General features: G+C 40.3%; 1 gene segment (V, D, J or C); it reads left to right on the top strand.

Moving 5' to 3' along the window:
* LOC122790560 overlaps positions 1-8283 on the top strand; it is a 32527-nt gene extending 24244 nt beyond the window's left edge. The window contains 1 exon segment of the V gene segment in view: positions 7973-8283. Coding sequence covers positions 7973-8283 — 311 coding nt within the window.
* The last annotated feature ends 7521 nt before the right edge of the window (positions 8284-15804 follow it).

Raw genomic sequence — 15804 nt, 5'->3', positions numbered from 1 at the left:
GTGTGTGTGTGTGTGTGTGTGTGTGTGTGTGTGCATATATAAAAAGACGTTATGTACTCACCATAATGTTCCATGTTTGTTTTCCTTGATCTTGCCTTCCTTCTTGCTGTTTGGGTTCGGAGCTGATCCTCGGCTCTGACTCGGCTGTATACTATAGCTCAAGAGTTTTTTACTGGCTCGAGGCTAGCCCCTATCCCAACATGCCTAGTGGTAGTTACCTAGATCTCATTTTTGATAACCCAGCACTACATCATACTGGCAGGAAATATACTCTGTTTTACATATAAGAGAGCACCTGTATATAAAGGCATAAACCATCAGCAAGAGTAAGAAGGGGAGACTAGGACTAACCAAATGGCATGGTAAAGGGAAACTCAGCCAGTGTAGCCAATCAAAAGGGATTCCTCTCTATCCTCCAGGAAGGGGGAAGGAGGGTGGGGTGCAAGAAGGAAGGCGAGATCAAAGACAACAAACATGGAACGTTATGGTGAGTACATAACTTCTTTGTGTTATGTTGTCCCTATCTCGCCTTCACTTTTGCTGTTTGAGACCATGTCCCCAGCACCTGTTTCTTGGGTGGCTTACTGGAAAAATCTCTTCAGGACCATGGAGCCAAAGGATGCCCTGTCCTAGGAGGCCACATCTACTTTGTAATGAGTGATAAAGGTTTGAGGATTAGCCCAAGTAACTGCCGCACAGATCAAATCCAAAGGCAGTCTGGCTTGAAAAGCAATAGAGGTAGCAAAAGCCCTTGTTGAGTGTGCTTTAATTTTTCCTGGAAGTGTTTTGTTGCACAAATCATAGATGTAAATGATAGCGTCCGAAAGCCACTTAGATAAAGTCACTTTTGAGACTGAACAGCCTTTCTTATTCTCCGCAAAGGATATGATCAATTGGTCAGATTTTCTGAAGTCCTTGGTCCTGTGTAAATAAAAGCATAACTGTCTATGAACGTCCAATTGATGGAGGTTATATTCTGCCGTGTTGCTATGACTGGGAAAGAAAACAGTAAGCTCTACGGATTGATTCAAATTGTACTCAGAGCACACCTTGGGTAAGAAAGAGGGGTTGGTTTTAAGAGAAACTCTATCTTTGTGGAAAATCAAGTACGGGGAATGAATAGATAAGGCCTGTAATTCTGACACTCTTCTAGATGAGGTAATGGCAGTTAAGAAAAGAGTCTTCCATGTCAGAAATTTCAGTGGACAAGAAGCAGATGGCTCAAAGGGAGGAAGAATCAGAGCATCTAAAACTAAATTTAAGTCCCGGAGGGGAGAAGTTCTCTTACTGGAGGTCTTAAGAGGATAGTATCTCTTAGGAATGCTTTACATAGCCTATGGGACATGATGCTGGAGCCCATTTCTCCCACATGGAAAGTAGAAATGGCAGCCAGGTGAACCCGGATAGTAGTTGTCACTGCTCCTCGCTCAAAGGTTTCAGCAAGAAATTCGAGAATCTTTGAAATGGGTGCAGTAAAGCGATCGATCTTATTTTTGCTTGCCCAACAAGAGAACCTCTTCCATTTACTAGCATAAAGTTTCCATGTAGTGAGCTTATGGGAGGAAATCAAAATGTGTTGAACTGCCGGAGAAACATCGGGAAGCCTGGCTAAGACCGGAAGTGGAGAAACAAAGCTGTCAGCTTGAGAGTTTGAATGGAAGGGTGGAGAATACCCCACTGATGCATCAGGAGATCTGAAGCTGGGACCAAGATCCAAGGCTCCCCCTGCAGATGAGGCCAAAGGAATGTGAACCATATCTAATAAGGTCAGTAAGGGGCAATGATGAATAACTTGCAACCCAAAGACTGTGCTTTCTGAAGAGCGTTGGGGATCAGGGGAAATGGTGGAAAGGGATAAAGCAGTCCCAGGGGCCAATTATCCCTTGGTGACTGTCCTGGTGGTGGGACTAGGGCAAAGTATCTGCTGCATTTGTTGTTGAGGGGGGTGGCAAACAGATTGCAGCATGGCTGGCCCCATTTGTGAAAAATCAAGTCTGCCACTTCCTGTTTCAGGGACCACCCGTGAGGCATCAGAATAGCCCTGCTGAGCTTGTCCGCTATCACATTAGATTTCCCCAGGAAGTGCATTTCAACCAGAAAACATTGGGAAGACATCACCCATTGCCAGACTCGTAGAGCCTCTCGACACAAGGGATAAGACCTGGTTCCATCCTGTTTGTTGATGTACTATACTATCAACATATTGTCTGTCTGAATTGCTATAGTCCCTGTAGGTAAAGAGTCTTGAAGTGCTTGCAATGCCAGAACCCTGCTCTCATCTCTAGGACATTGATGGGCAAGTGGTACTCATGTTCCTGCCAAGTCCCTTGAACAGTCTGTCCCAGATAATGCCCCCCACCCTATCTGGGAAGCATCCGTGGTTACTGTGGCTATGAGTTGGAGGTTAGAAATGGTCTGCCCATTGATACCAGAGGGAAGTGAAGCCACTATTCTAAGTCCTTCTTACAAGACACTGTGATCCATATCTGATGTGACATTGGCAAATCCTGGAATGACCACTGAGAAAAAAGGATCCACTACAGAATTCTCATGTGGAAGCGTGCCATAGGGACCAGAGTAATTGCTGCAGCCATCAAACCCAAGGCCTTGAGGACAAATCTTGCCTGGATTCTCTTGTTTACAATGAGGATTGAAACTTGATGAAGAATGGTTAGCACTCTTTTGTGAGGCAGTTTTGCTATCATGGCCCTTGTATCTAAATCTGCTCCTATAAATGTAATATACTTACAAGGCAACGAGGCAGACTTTTCGTAATTTATGGCAATGCTCAGTTGTGTACACATGTGAATAGTGGAGTCCCGGGCCTCGATCAGTTGATGCTTGGTGGTGGCGGTGAGGAGCCAGTCATCTAGATATGGAAACACCCAGAATCCTACATGCCTCAGGTGAGCCATGACTACTGCCATGCATTTGGTGAACATCCTAGGGGCTGTGGTGAGACCAAAGGGCAGAGCTCTGAAATGGTAATGACTGGCTCCCAGCCAGAAGTGTAGATACCTCCTGGATTGCCTGTCCATATTTATGTGGTAGTACGCATCTTGGAGATCAATAGAGCACATCCAATTGGCCTAACCCAAACAGGGAAGAATGGACTGCAGTGTTAACATCCGGAACTTTGTTTTCTTGACTGATTTTTTCAGTTTGCTGAGATCCAAAATGGGCCTCCATTCCCCTGTCTTTTTTGGGACTAAAAAGAACCTTGAAATTCTAGGTTTTCTTGATCCCGAAGACTGTGTGGAACATCTGGGATTGACTGTTGTTTCCTTGTAAGGGGTGGTTTGGAGAAGGGAATTTTGTAACCCCTGGATATTATTGATAGTACCCATGTATCTTCGGTGATTGTTTGCCAGGCTCTTGGGTAAAAGGATAATCTGCCCCAACTGCCTCCAGAGGTGGACAGTCAGGCCTCCTTTCAGGAGTGCTGGAAGGGGCTGCCAGAGGAAGTATCTCTGTCGGCCTGATTCTGCAGACCCCCCCTGCCGCGAGATCGGCATCTCGAGTTATTATTTCCCCCTCTGCCTCTGGGGGAAAAATCTCCACGTGTGTCAGGCGCAACTCTCTGAGATTTCTGGAACCACATCTTACCGCTCTTTTGACCTTTGACGTAAGGTCTGGAGGGAGGGGAAAAACATGGTCCCATGGCAGAGAGAGTTTTACCATCCTGTTCACACCTGGTAAGAGTCTCTTTTACCTGAGGCCCAAACAGCATTGAGCCGTCAAAGGGAGTGTTGGTAAAGGAGGACTTGAAGAGCTCTGAAAATAGACAAAGGCATATCCAGGAGTGTCTATGTAAGGTAACTCTTGTGTCTGCTGCCAAACTCGCTCCATCTGCTGCGTAAGAGATCAACCGCATGGAGGAGTTAACTACAGAAATCAAGGTCGGAAGCTGCAAAGCCACCTTGCTAACAGCTCCTTCAGCTGTAGGATCCTGTAGGGTATCTTCCAACTCCTTTAGGAGTTACCTCTGAAGGTATGTAAAGTGGGGCAAATAATTCAGCAACCTGAGAGTAAAGGCTGCTGAAGAAAACATACACTTCTCATACCTGTCCATTGTACGGGACTCTTTGTTCAGCAGATGGACAGAAGAAGAAGAAGTCTCCGCTAGTTTTTTCTTGGTGGCTGCCACCACCACTATAGCATCAACAGGCACACCCTTTGATAGAAAAGGCTTATCATCTGGAGCAGTAAATTTATTGGGCCACCTCAGAACTGGTTCCATAGTCTCTGGAGAGCTCCACGCCTTCCAACTCACTAGAGCCAGCAGTGGGTTGAAAGGTGGAGACACCCACGAGGTGGAGGGTCAGTAACCAAATTCATCCAGGTACACAGAATCGTGCTCAGAAGAGACAAGGAATTTCCAGTTACCCCTCTGTCTAAGGATTTCCAGGATGTCTGAAAAAGAGAGGGGGACTGTGGAGACCCTTCTGAGTCTTCCAAGTCTGTGTCTGAAGTGAGGTACTCAGGGGAGTCCAAATGCTTCCTCTTGCATTTCTTCTTCTGAGGGACCTCCTCTGAGGGGTGCTCTGGGGTGGTTTTGGAAGAGGTGGGGGTCACCCGATGGGGCGTCCTGGAGCATGGGTTCCCTATATTTGGGGGGAGATGAGGTTTATAGGCAGACACCAGCACCGAAGGGGTAGGAGCCAATAGAGCTGAGGGTGGAGCGGTCTCAGAGGACAGTACACTCCTCATCACCTTGAAGGCACCGTGTTCCCAGCCTGAATGAGTCCCCAGCTTCAAAGAGACCGGAGATCTCCTCCAAACCGAGGGCGATGGCTCCGAGGCCGATGTAGGAGCTGATCTCACCTGTGCTGAAGCTCTGAGAGGGACAGTTGGGTCGGACAAGGGTCCGATGCCACTTACCCCCTCGGAGCTGATGTGAGAACATTGGCTCCCAGATCCCTTGATAGACTGAGTAAACAAGGAGATTGGAGCAGTAGTCAGAACCGAGCGACCGCAGGTAATTAGAACCGATGGTTCCACCACAATGACTTCCCTGTACTCTGGCTCCAAACTCAAGGGAGTTGGTGCAGGAATCGATACAGGTATTGGTTGAACAGTTGGCACCCCTTCTTTATGTGCTGTGCTCGATAATATTTTTGCTAATGCCGGTGTCTTGAGAAGCCTCTTCACCACTCTCTCCACATCATCATCCGACAGACTCCTGGATGATCAAGAGGAATGGGTGGAAGACCGATGACTATTCACCACAGACTGCAAAAGCAGAGACTGTGAAACAGACTGCTCCAGTTCCAGAGAGGGAGACCTGGTTCTATTGTGAGTCCTGACTGACTCTGAGACTACTGATGGAGCTGCCGGAGAAAGAGCTTTGTCAGAACCAACACTTGGATCCGACAAACCAGTAGTTTTTTCCTTTGCTTTGGATGCCTCAGAAACCGGAACCAATGAGGACGATGGCATAGTGGACTTGTCCTGTTTTTTGACTGACCGAGTACCCTCAGAAGAAGCATTGAAGGGGCTCTTCAATAAGTCACGCAAAATCAACTTATTTTTCCTCTCCTACAGAACCTGAAAACTAAAGACATATGGAACACGAGGCCTGCAGGTTTACAGCCCCTAAGCAATAAACACAACTTGTGTGCCCATCAGTAAGGTACATCTTCTGGCAGCATGAGTCACACTTTTTAAAACCCACAGGTTTTGTCTCCTTAATGGAATCCTTAGACATAATATCAAATAACAGACACCAAGAATAATGACAGTAACAACTGTGCTATCACTATAACTACAACTGTAACTTCAAATTTAAAGAAGGAGGGAAGAGGGAGAGCCTCTAAGTAAAACGGCAAACACCCCCAACTGAGGAGGGCCTCTAACTTAAACAGCTGCTCCTGTAAAGGTAAAGAAAAGCGAGAAGAGAAGAAAGAACACTTTAATTAAAATGCAGGGCTGGGCATCCACGGTGGTGCAGTGGTTAGCATTGTCGCCTCACAGCAAGAGTTCCAGTTTGACCCTCGGCTGGGGTGCCTTCTGTGCAGAGTCTGCATATCCTCCCTCTGGTCACGTGGGTTTCCTCCGACATCCCAAAGACATGCTGTAGGTGGATTGGACACTCCAAAGTGTGTGTGTGTGTGTGTGTGTGTGTGTGTGTGTGTATGTGTGTGTCTTCAGTGGATGGTTGAGCGCCAGGCTGGCAACTCGACACTGTAAAACTCCACTGCCAATCATGAGTGGACAGGTGATCCGCTGTGGCGATCCCTAACCGGCAAAAGCCGAAAGAAGAAGAAGAAGTGCTAAAAAGGAGAAGAGTCCTCTAAGTTAAAATAGATTCACAAGGACAAGGAAGGTCTAAAGAAAAACAACGGCCACAACAACAACAAAACATCAGCGGAAAAGTTTAGAAAGGGAGCTAATCTAATCAGAAAGCACTCTAACACTCAATAATATCCAGAAACTAACACTATCTTTCACCAGAAGTTAGAATTTAGTCAAAAAGAAAAAACACTTAGCCTGAGCCAGTACGAGCAATCTCAACGCTGCAAGTGGCAAACAAGATCTGGGTAACTAAGCATGTTGGGATAGGGGCTAGCCTCGAGCCAGTAAAAGCTATAGTATACTGCAGAGTTGTAGCCGAGGATCGTCTCTGAACCCAAACAGGAAGAACGAAGGCGAGATAGGGACAACATAACATCAACATTTATTAGTCTGACTCTACTGTGCTACACAGGGGGTCAAAATATAAAATCTTAGTCACAATTAAAATGCATTCAGTCTTGTTTTAACCATGTTCCTCCAGCCACAAGTAACTGAAAGCAGTTTCAGATCGTTCTCTTGATGTTAAAACAAGCAGAGGTGATTTATGATATTAACGGCTTGTTTGGGTCATAACTCTTTGTGACATGGCATACCTCTCAACTGTCCTTGATTTTCAGGGACGTCCCTGATTTTGACTCAAATTTTAGCTCTGTCTCTCTTAATCCCTCCTAAAACTAGTGACTTTTGGAGGAAAAGTGGTGAATTACACTTAATGAATAATGACAATAATTAAGAGCTATAGGCTTCTTTTAATTCAGAAAATGTGTATTAATTCATATGCTCTGATTCTGTCAATGTTTCAAGTCAATAGCACTAATATTTTAAAAGTGTCCCTAATTTTGTTGAAATTTGTCCCCGATTGGTTGAGAGGTCTGGGCAAAGCATATTTAGAAAATAAGAGCTATGTTAACAGTATTGCCCCGGTAAATCAATATGAAAGACAAAAGTCGTCCTACTACCTAGTGTGGAAGCAGACACACTTTTCTGCTCTTAAATGATTCTTTTTCCTGAATATTTCTCTGAGAGAAAATCTGATGTCTTAGTACATTTTTGGGTGATCCTATACGTGCATACCCCACCGGCCGTTTGGCGCAGATGCGGACGTAACTTTCATTTTTCTCAATATAATGCAATCTCAACATTGGTATATTTAATTTGCAGTGCAAGGGACCCACCTCCGGGAGGTGACCTCCCCTGCAAAAACGTCAAAAAAAAAAATCTGTTGGGTTGTGGGCGTATTTTTGAAGAAATAAATACCGCATTTTTGTCTGCAAAATGTGAGAACGGAAATGACCTACCTGGAGTAAATAAGGTAACATGCAAATACATTCGCGACGTAATCACGCCTTGCTATTATTCAAAGATACTAAACGTCATGGTGCACTAGAGTGCAGACTATACTTGGGGTTGCCACCTCTTCAGATGCCCAAGTGGGGCAATTTTTGTGCCCAAAGCTAAAGACAAGTGGCAACCCTACAATCTATGGAGGACGACTTTCTAAAATTAAATACAACTATCCAGATTACGGCATGATGAAGAAAACCACTGTTGTTTTCTCTCTTTTACTAAGTTTGGTTTGTAAGTTCTGCACTTCACTAAAGTTAGTTACAATTACATTACAACATGGATCAGTCCTCATTAATATTTTGAGATTGAATCATTTCATTTTGTTTTTCAGGCGAATTACTTGCAAATTCTATTACCTACCAAGAACCAAAAGTATCTTTTGAGGAAGGAAACGAAATTGCTCTTAAATGCGGCTACACTTCTAGCCAGTCGAACCCATGTTTGTACTGGTACCGTTACAATCCCAAAGATGGGCTCAAGTACATTTTATTAAAATTTAAAAGCAATTTCTCTCATTCAGAGGACTTTGCAAAAGGAAGGTTTTCTGTGGTAACCAATGCCAGTCAGTCAGTAATAACTATTTCCAGCGTAAACATGCAGGACTCCGGGGTTTATTACTGTGCGACTGAGGCAGCACGATGAGATACAGGTACCAGCCCCCGTACACAATCTGGCAGTGATAGTGCAGTATCGCAGCTGGAGAAACATATGTTAGGTTATGTTTTTACACATAATGCTATTGCTAGATGAGACGGCGATGCACACACAAATACGCACGCACACATGTATGAGATGTGAAGAGCGAACGGGCTCATCTGTTTATTATAATTTATTTTCAGTAAAAAATATCGATTTCTAAACAAGTTAGAAGTTGCTTGATTTTTTAAAGTCTCAGAGGGAGCTTGCTTTCAGTTTGTGGTTCATTTTTTTTATTTTAACGAGTCAATTCACACGCACACACACACATCCAAGGGTACTCATTTTCAAAATAAAATATGTGAAAAGTTCTGTATTACATGGTGTGCTGCAGTTACACTAAAATAGGCAGTAGCATCTGGTAACTTCAAATGAAGGGGGACTGTCTACAAGAAGCAACTAAATGGATGGGGCTAACTGGAATGGGGTGGGACTCTATTATACAACAGGTCAATGACTATTACCAGTAATCAAACAACAGTGGCAGTCAGCAAGGCCAGCTCTTTAGGTGAAATAGAGCCCTAGACAAAGGACTATCTGGGCTCCTCCCATTGTTCACTAGTCCCCGTGCAGTTCCCCATTACTTCTACCTTGATTTTCCCTCATTCTGGCTCCATGACATCTAGATAGAGTGCTACTTTCTTGCTTTTCCCACTTTGTCTTAATATTTAGCCCCCCCCCCCCATGTTTTTAACATTCCACAACTGGCCAAGAGTATAGTGTAATAAGTCTGAAGGAATTAATTGAATTAGGCCAGGGTTCCAGAGGCCACTGGATTCCTAGAAGGCATAGGGTTCTAGATGCTCTGTTGTGCATTTTATAGGTTTTTACAGCCTTTTGATTTATTGATTGTCTTGACAAAAATCACGAATAAGTAAAGAAATCCAGCCTAACCTTTTTCAAAAATAAGTCATGTTCAAGGCTTAATGTTCAAATCTAACAAAGAAGCAGTTTCTCAATAAGCTGAAAAGACAAATGCAAGGATATACAAACCCTATCTGGATTCTTACCCTCTCCAAAAAGGTATAGTTGCTTTCTATGTATCTGTCTGATAGACTGTGATAAAAACACAAATTGCTAGAGGCATATATTACTATACAGCTAAGGGTCTGGTCGAAGAAGCCAAGGCACATAGATAAAAACCAAAGAGAGAGAGAATGTACATGCAGAGTACATGCAAACTCCAAACAGAAGGAGTCACAAACAACAACTCAACCAGAGAACTAAGCATTGTCAGAAATGGCAAAACTACAGGATGTGGCACTCTGCCAATGATCAGCTGCTGGCAGACACAGGATGTGGCACTCTGCCAATGATCATTTGCTGACAGATACAACCTACCCATACTGCCACAGACATCCACTTACTTTGTATAACACTGATGTTTGACTGTGATAGAATGTGAAAAAATATGGCCAACTTTCTACTGTTAGATATACTGAAACATGTCTCCCATACCCAGTCATTTGCATCATGGACAATTCCCATTACTCATTTAGAACCACATAATTGATTGTACACTCCTGAGACATCTGATTGTGTTAAAAATAACCACAGTAAAATATTCCATCTGACTTCACACACATGCACAATATTCCTAAAATCAGAATAATGGGTGTTTAAGGTATATTAGTCATGTTTTAAAGTAAGTCTTAAAAACATAGTATTTGGAATTGGATATAACTGCCTTACCTTATACAATACCAAATCATACAGTTTTTGTTACAAAGGTGTGTTGTTTATACATTTTATAATACTTATAAGGACAGCCCCTTGATTGTTTTCTTAGAGCTGAAAATCCCTGCCATGACATCATGAAAGACCGAAACCACAATGCTTCAATACATGTACTAATATATAAGGTATTGTATTCCCAGGCTAAATGCATCAATAATAGTTTCCTAATTCTTAGAAAGACAAGTTGCCAACTAGTTATTGCAGGTAGAACTCTTCACAGTGAAAATTATCAATTGATGATGCAGTAGTGAAATCACACCGTAAATAAGAAATTGCACCTTTAAAGTGATAAGCTGTTTTCTTATCTATAAAACATTACAATCATATGGAAATTTTAGTCCAATATCTACCATGACATCATTTTGTGGATGTGACTATAAAAGAAAATTGAGTAAACAGTGAAACTAAAAATATCAAACAACACATGGTCAGTTCTTTTTTTTTTTTTTGCAAAAATTACTTACAACTTTGACATTTGGAGTCTGAGAAGAAATTACATAAATTGTAAAACAAGAATGCTTCTGAAAGTGACCAATATACTTTTAAATTAAAAAATTACAAAATCATCAATCAGTTTCTCCACATCAGATAACAGAATGTAATGAAATAAAACAATCATAGTGACAGTTGTTTATTGAACCCCACTACACACAAACACACACACACACACACACACCACATAAATACACACATACATGAACATCAATTGCAGCCTCATGTATGACTGTGACTGTACAGTTAAAAACCTCAGACATTTAACTGTCAGCAAATGAATGAATAAATACATAACATAAATAAAGCACATACATTTTACTTTTCATCTTACTGCTGTCAGAATACAGTGCACCTCTCCAGAAGCACATACATCTCAATATCGTATCTCAAGAATCAAGGAGAAAGCTAAAAAATAATGGTGGACAAAGGACCAAATGTAGGTACAGCTGTGGTCTTTATATACTTAGAAACATGCAAGGTAAAACTAGAATAATAGGCTTTGAATTCATGTGATTATGAAGATTATTAAATCTGAAACTGAAATATCTGCCATCATTATACACACACACACACACACACACACACACACACACACACACACACACACACACACACACACACACACACACACACACACACACACACACACACACACACACACAAACACACACTCTCTCTCTCTTTGATATTATCACAAACTACAGCCACTTGTATGACTGTAACTGTACAGTCAGATGTTTGATTGTGATTAAATGAAAGAATAATACATTGATAACTGTCACAGGAATTTAACTTCTCAGCCCACTGCTGTCAGAGTGCAGTGTAATCTCCCTACATATGTCTTGTCATCTTATCTTTAAAATAATGGTTAACTCTCTAAATTTAATAAAATTGCCTTCTTTTTTTATTAATGGGAGTTGCATCCCAACAGCTAGTACCATGAAACACCAACTGGAAATCCTGAAAACATTATAGGAAATTATGACCAGGCCTCTGTTCATAACCAGCTTATTGTGTATTTTGAGACATTGATGCCAAAAATTCACCTGGAGAATAAAACTTAAGTAATGATTACTAAAACAAGAACACATAATGAAAGATCATGATTATTGACATAATGACAATTCTTTGTAGTACATGGATCTTTATCTGCTCATTGTAGTATCAATTACAAAATAAAAAAAGGAAAGAGAGTGTAAGAGTGCAAAGTGTTTTACTAGCTTTGGTAAAGCACATAGTACTGTAAAAGAGATAGCAGCATACCTCAAGTTCTTTTCTTAAGAATTTTGGATAAATCTTAATATAATGGGGGAACAAAGGATCAAAATCAGGGACAGTTTTCAAATATTGGTCTAATTCCCTTAAAAAGTAAAAAAAAAAAACAGGGATGTTCTGCAAAATCAAGAACAGCTAAGAGTTATGGATGGCAGGTAGAAAGTAAAACTAATATCTTTAAAAGCTGTTAGACCTTTTATTCTTCCAAATTTTCTGTTTGTAAGTGTGATAGACTGAATTTCTAACAACTTTTAAAATATAGTTTACATTGTGGTGCTTTTCTTTGCTTGTCTGAACTGCCCAATGTTAGTCCCCAGTGTCAGCCTGATCTTAACAGTGGTTAGATGTGCTTAACAAGCTTTAATTAAACACTTTTAAGTGCTGCTATTACACTTTAAAATTCGGAAAAAAGATAAACTTGTTAAATGCTTCCTTAGCCCAACACCTGTTCTTAACAACACTTAGGGGTTATCAAAAAGCATTAATGCCTCTGAACAGCAGATGAAACACCTGTTAGAATTAATGATATGTCATGCAGAAAGATTTATAAAAGGTAATTTTTTTGCCTCAATGCCTTCCAACTGTCTTGACATTTGTTATGATGCTGTCCATGTCCATTGCCCTCAGTGCATGGTATCTGAACTGATATAATCAAAGCAGCTGTTAGGTGATTTTTCTTTTTTTTTTTTTGCTTTAGGCCCAAACTCCCTTCATGCAATGATAAGTACTACAAGGATGAATATACAATGGAAGCAGTGTGGGACACCATTTGCTTGCTTCTGAAAGTAACATATCCTGTCTGACAGCTGTATCTGTTTGTAAGCAGACAGCTCCTACTAGGTGTATGTCTTTACTTTGACATAATGGTGGCAGATGCACCTTCTAATGCACATTTCATCAATTACCATACAGGAAGAGGTGAGCAAGCATTGCCTTATAATTAAAAAATAAATAAATAAATCAAATGGAAACAGCCGGACCATGTAAACCATGCTTTAACTTTTTCTATATATATTTTGATATCTTGGCCATGGATGGGGAAGGAGAGGTCATGGAAAAGGCAAGAGGCAGTAAATGTTACTTCAATCTCTCATACCTCTGGTCCTGGTGGGTATGAAAATTTGCAAGTGAGCAGCCAATAAAAGTTAAAATACTTCCCCTAATGTTCTGCAAATTATTAATTTATCTGACTTGATAACAGAAAAAGCAAAAAATGTATTACTTAAGGGTACAAATGTTATTCCAACTAGAGTGCCATCTCTAGCAGATATTTTGCTGGCCATTAAGAGATTCTGTTGTCAATTGCACCTGAGGGTGTATTTTCAGGACAAACATATTTTAAATCAAACTTTGCAAAGTATGAATACATTGGAGAGAATGATGATGAACATTAGGATGTTTTCTTAAATGAGACTGATTTATTTAATTTTTGGGGATGGGGAGGTGGGGGATTGGGTTCAAAATATTCAAACTATTGGAAATGCTGAATCTGTTAGATCTGTTGTTGCTACTGAAAATGTGGGTAATGTGGAATTTGTCACAAATTAATTTGTAGCACATGAAAATTATGTCGGTTTCTGCATGGGCTATGGTAGATTAACTGTTCTTAGAGTACCTTACACAAGCCACTTTATGCTCCCAAAAGTTTTGTCTGCTCTATGTGTGTTTGAAAACGTATTATGTAAAAAAAGCTGAAAATGAATTTTTCAGGTTGTTAAGTTTAGATAAAAACTGCAATTTAACAAAGGTGGAATGGATGAATTTCCAGGGTTTGCATGAAAACTTGAATAATTATGTGTTTAGAGAAGCAGACAAAGGTGGCAATTGGGTTATTTTGAGTAAAGTACAATGTTGTGAAATGGTCAGCAAGCTTTTATATAATACCAAGGATTATATAAACTTGTTGAATAATCTGGTTAAACATTTAATTCTGAGTTGCATGAAATGTTAGAAAGAGGGGAAAAATTGTTCCTATTGAACCCAAAGACCCTAAGTTCTGTGCAACTCCAAAGATACACCCACCCAGTAGACCCATAGTTTTGGGGTTAGTCTCATACTTACATAATGTGGGGACTTTCCTGGATTTTCAATTCAAGAAATATTTACAGTAAATACTGTCACATATAAAAAAAACATCAGAGTTATGCAGTCTTTTAAGGATGATTGAATGGCAGAAAGATAACTACAGAGCCACTGTGGATGTCAACTCATTATATACGAATATTAAGTTGCAATGGGGGTTGGATTCAATAAATAAAATTATGGGGGAAGGTCCTCAAACATCTTACTTGGTGTCCATTTTGGAGTTTTGGCTCACCCACAGTTATTTTTGTTGGGAAAAAGAGATTTTCTTACAAAGAAAAGAGGCAGTAATGGGTGTCCCTTATGCACCAACCTATGTGATCATATATATGGGTGACTTTGAAAGACAATTTATATACCCAACAACTTTCTTTGGAGAAAGGATGGTTTGTCATAAAAAGTTTATTGATTATTTGTTTTTATTTGTAAAGATAGCAAGGAACAGTTTCATGAATTTATTGGTGAATTAAATAGTAATCCACATGGGTTACAATTTCATTATGAGCTGGGCTCTAATTTGATTGCATTTTATACAGGTGACAATAAATCCATTCCATATAGACCCTTTAGAAAAGTTACTGCAGTAAACAGTTTCCTTCATGTAAGTAGTATGTATCCCCCCATTTGATTAAGTCACTTCTGTATGCTGAGATTAGGAGAATTTCTTACAGCACCTCAGATGAGAAGTTGGAAGAAGAAAAATTGGATGAGGTGTATAACAGATTGGTAAATCACTGTTATTCTAGGTAGTCATTGAATGATGCTAGGAAAAACAAGTGTTACAAAAAAGGAGGGGGGGGGGCAAAAGTTTTATGAGAGAAATAATAAATCCCATAACACAGAACGTAATGATGAAAGGTTGTTTTTTGTGACCAAGTTTTATACCTATTTTGTTATATTGGAAAAAAGTAGTAAAAGACCTTTGGTATGTGGTGTGTCAGGATGCTACAGTGGGAATGTTGCTCCCCAAACATGTAACCTTTTCATATGGGAGGTATAGTAATTTGAAGGAATCACTGAGTGTTAATTCTGGCTTTGTGAATCAAGGGGATAGGTTGGGGCTTGACTATGAGGGAACTGTAAAGTCTGTAATAGAATAAAAAACTTAATAGGACTAAACATTAATGGTAGAAAGTATGTAGCAATGGAAAGGTTCATTTGTGAATCTTATGGGGTAGTATATGTGATTGGGTGTGGGTGTCTGGATATAAAATGGTATACAGAACAAACAAAAAGCAAGGTTGAAGTAAGAATTTTGGAGCACTTGGAGGACATTAGCAGACACAATTTAAAGAGCCCTGTTGCAGAGTTTTTTTCTGTAGCTCATGGAGGCTGCAGTGAGAGTCTTTTTTAGTGTTTTAGCCCATCCACATTTGCCCAGAGGGAGTAACTTCAGGGAGGAATTAAATAAACTTGAATATAGGATGATATTAAATTATAGGACATTATATCCTATGGGTATGAACTTAGATGCTAATTTCACAATATGAATTTTGTATTTGTTTATTTATTGTATAGTTGTATTGAGAGGTATGTATGGGCTTGTGACTAAATAATGGTTTATACCTTTAAATGACTAATTGTTTAATTGTAAGATTAATTAAATGTGCACTGGGTTTATATAAATATGACCACAATGCAACAGTGAATTATTTCCAGAAGGCGAATGGCCAAGGTACTAGAATAAATAAAGAAAAAAAAGTGTGGTTTATATGGTGTGGCTGTTTCCATTTGAATTTTTTTTTTGTCTTTTCAGGTTCATGGTTGTTTTCATTTGGAGTATATAATATTGCTTTATAATTACTCTCCTCTCCTGGTTGCTGGAGCACCCAGGCCACTTATCAAACCTGGGCCATCTAGGACTGAGTCAGAGCACCA

This window comes from Protopterus annectens, chromosome 16.part0 (assembly GCF_019279795.1).
Source record: "Protopterus annectens isolate FY-2018-M chromosome 16.part0, PAN1.0, whole genome shotgun sequence".
Lineage (NCBI taxonomy): Eukaryota > Metazoa > Chordata > Ceratodontiformes > Protopteridae > Protopterus > Protopterus annectens.
The sequence above is the reverse complement of the archived record's forward strand: the minus strand, read 5'-3'. Positions and strand labels throughout refer to the sequence as shown.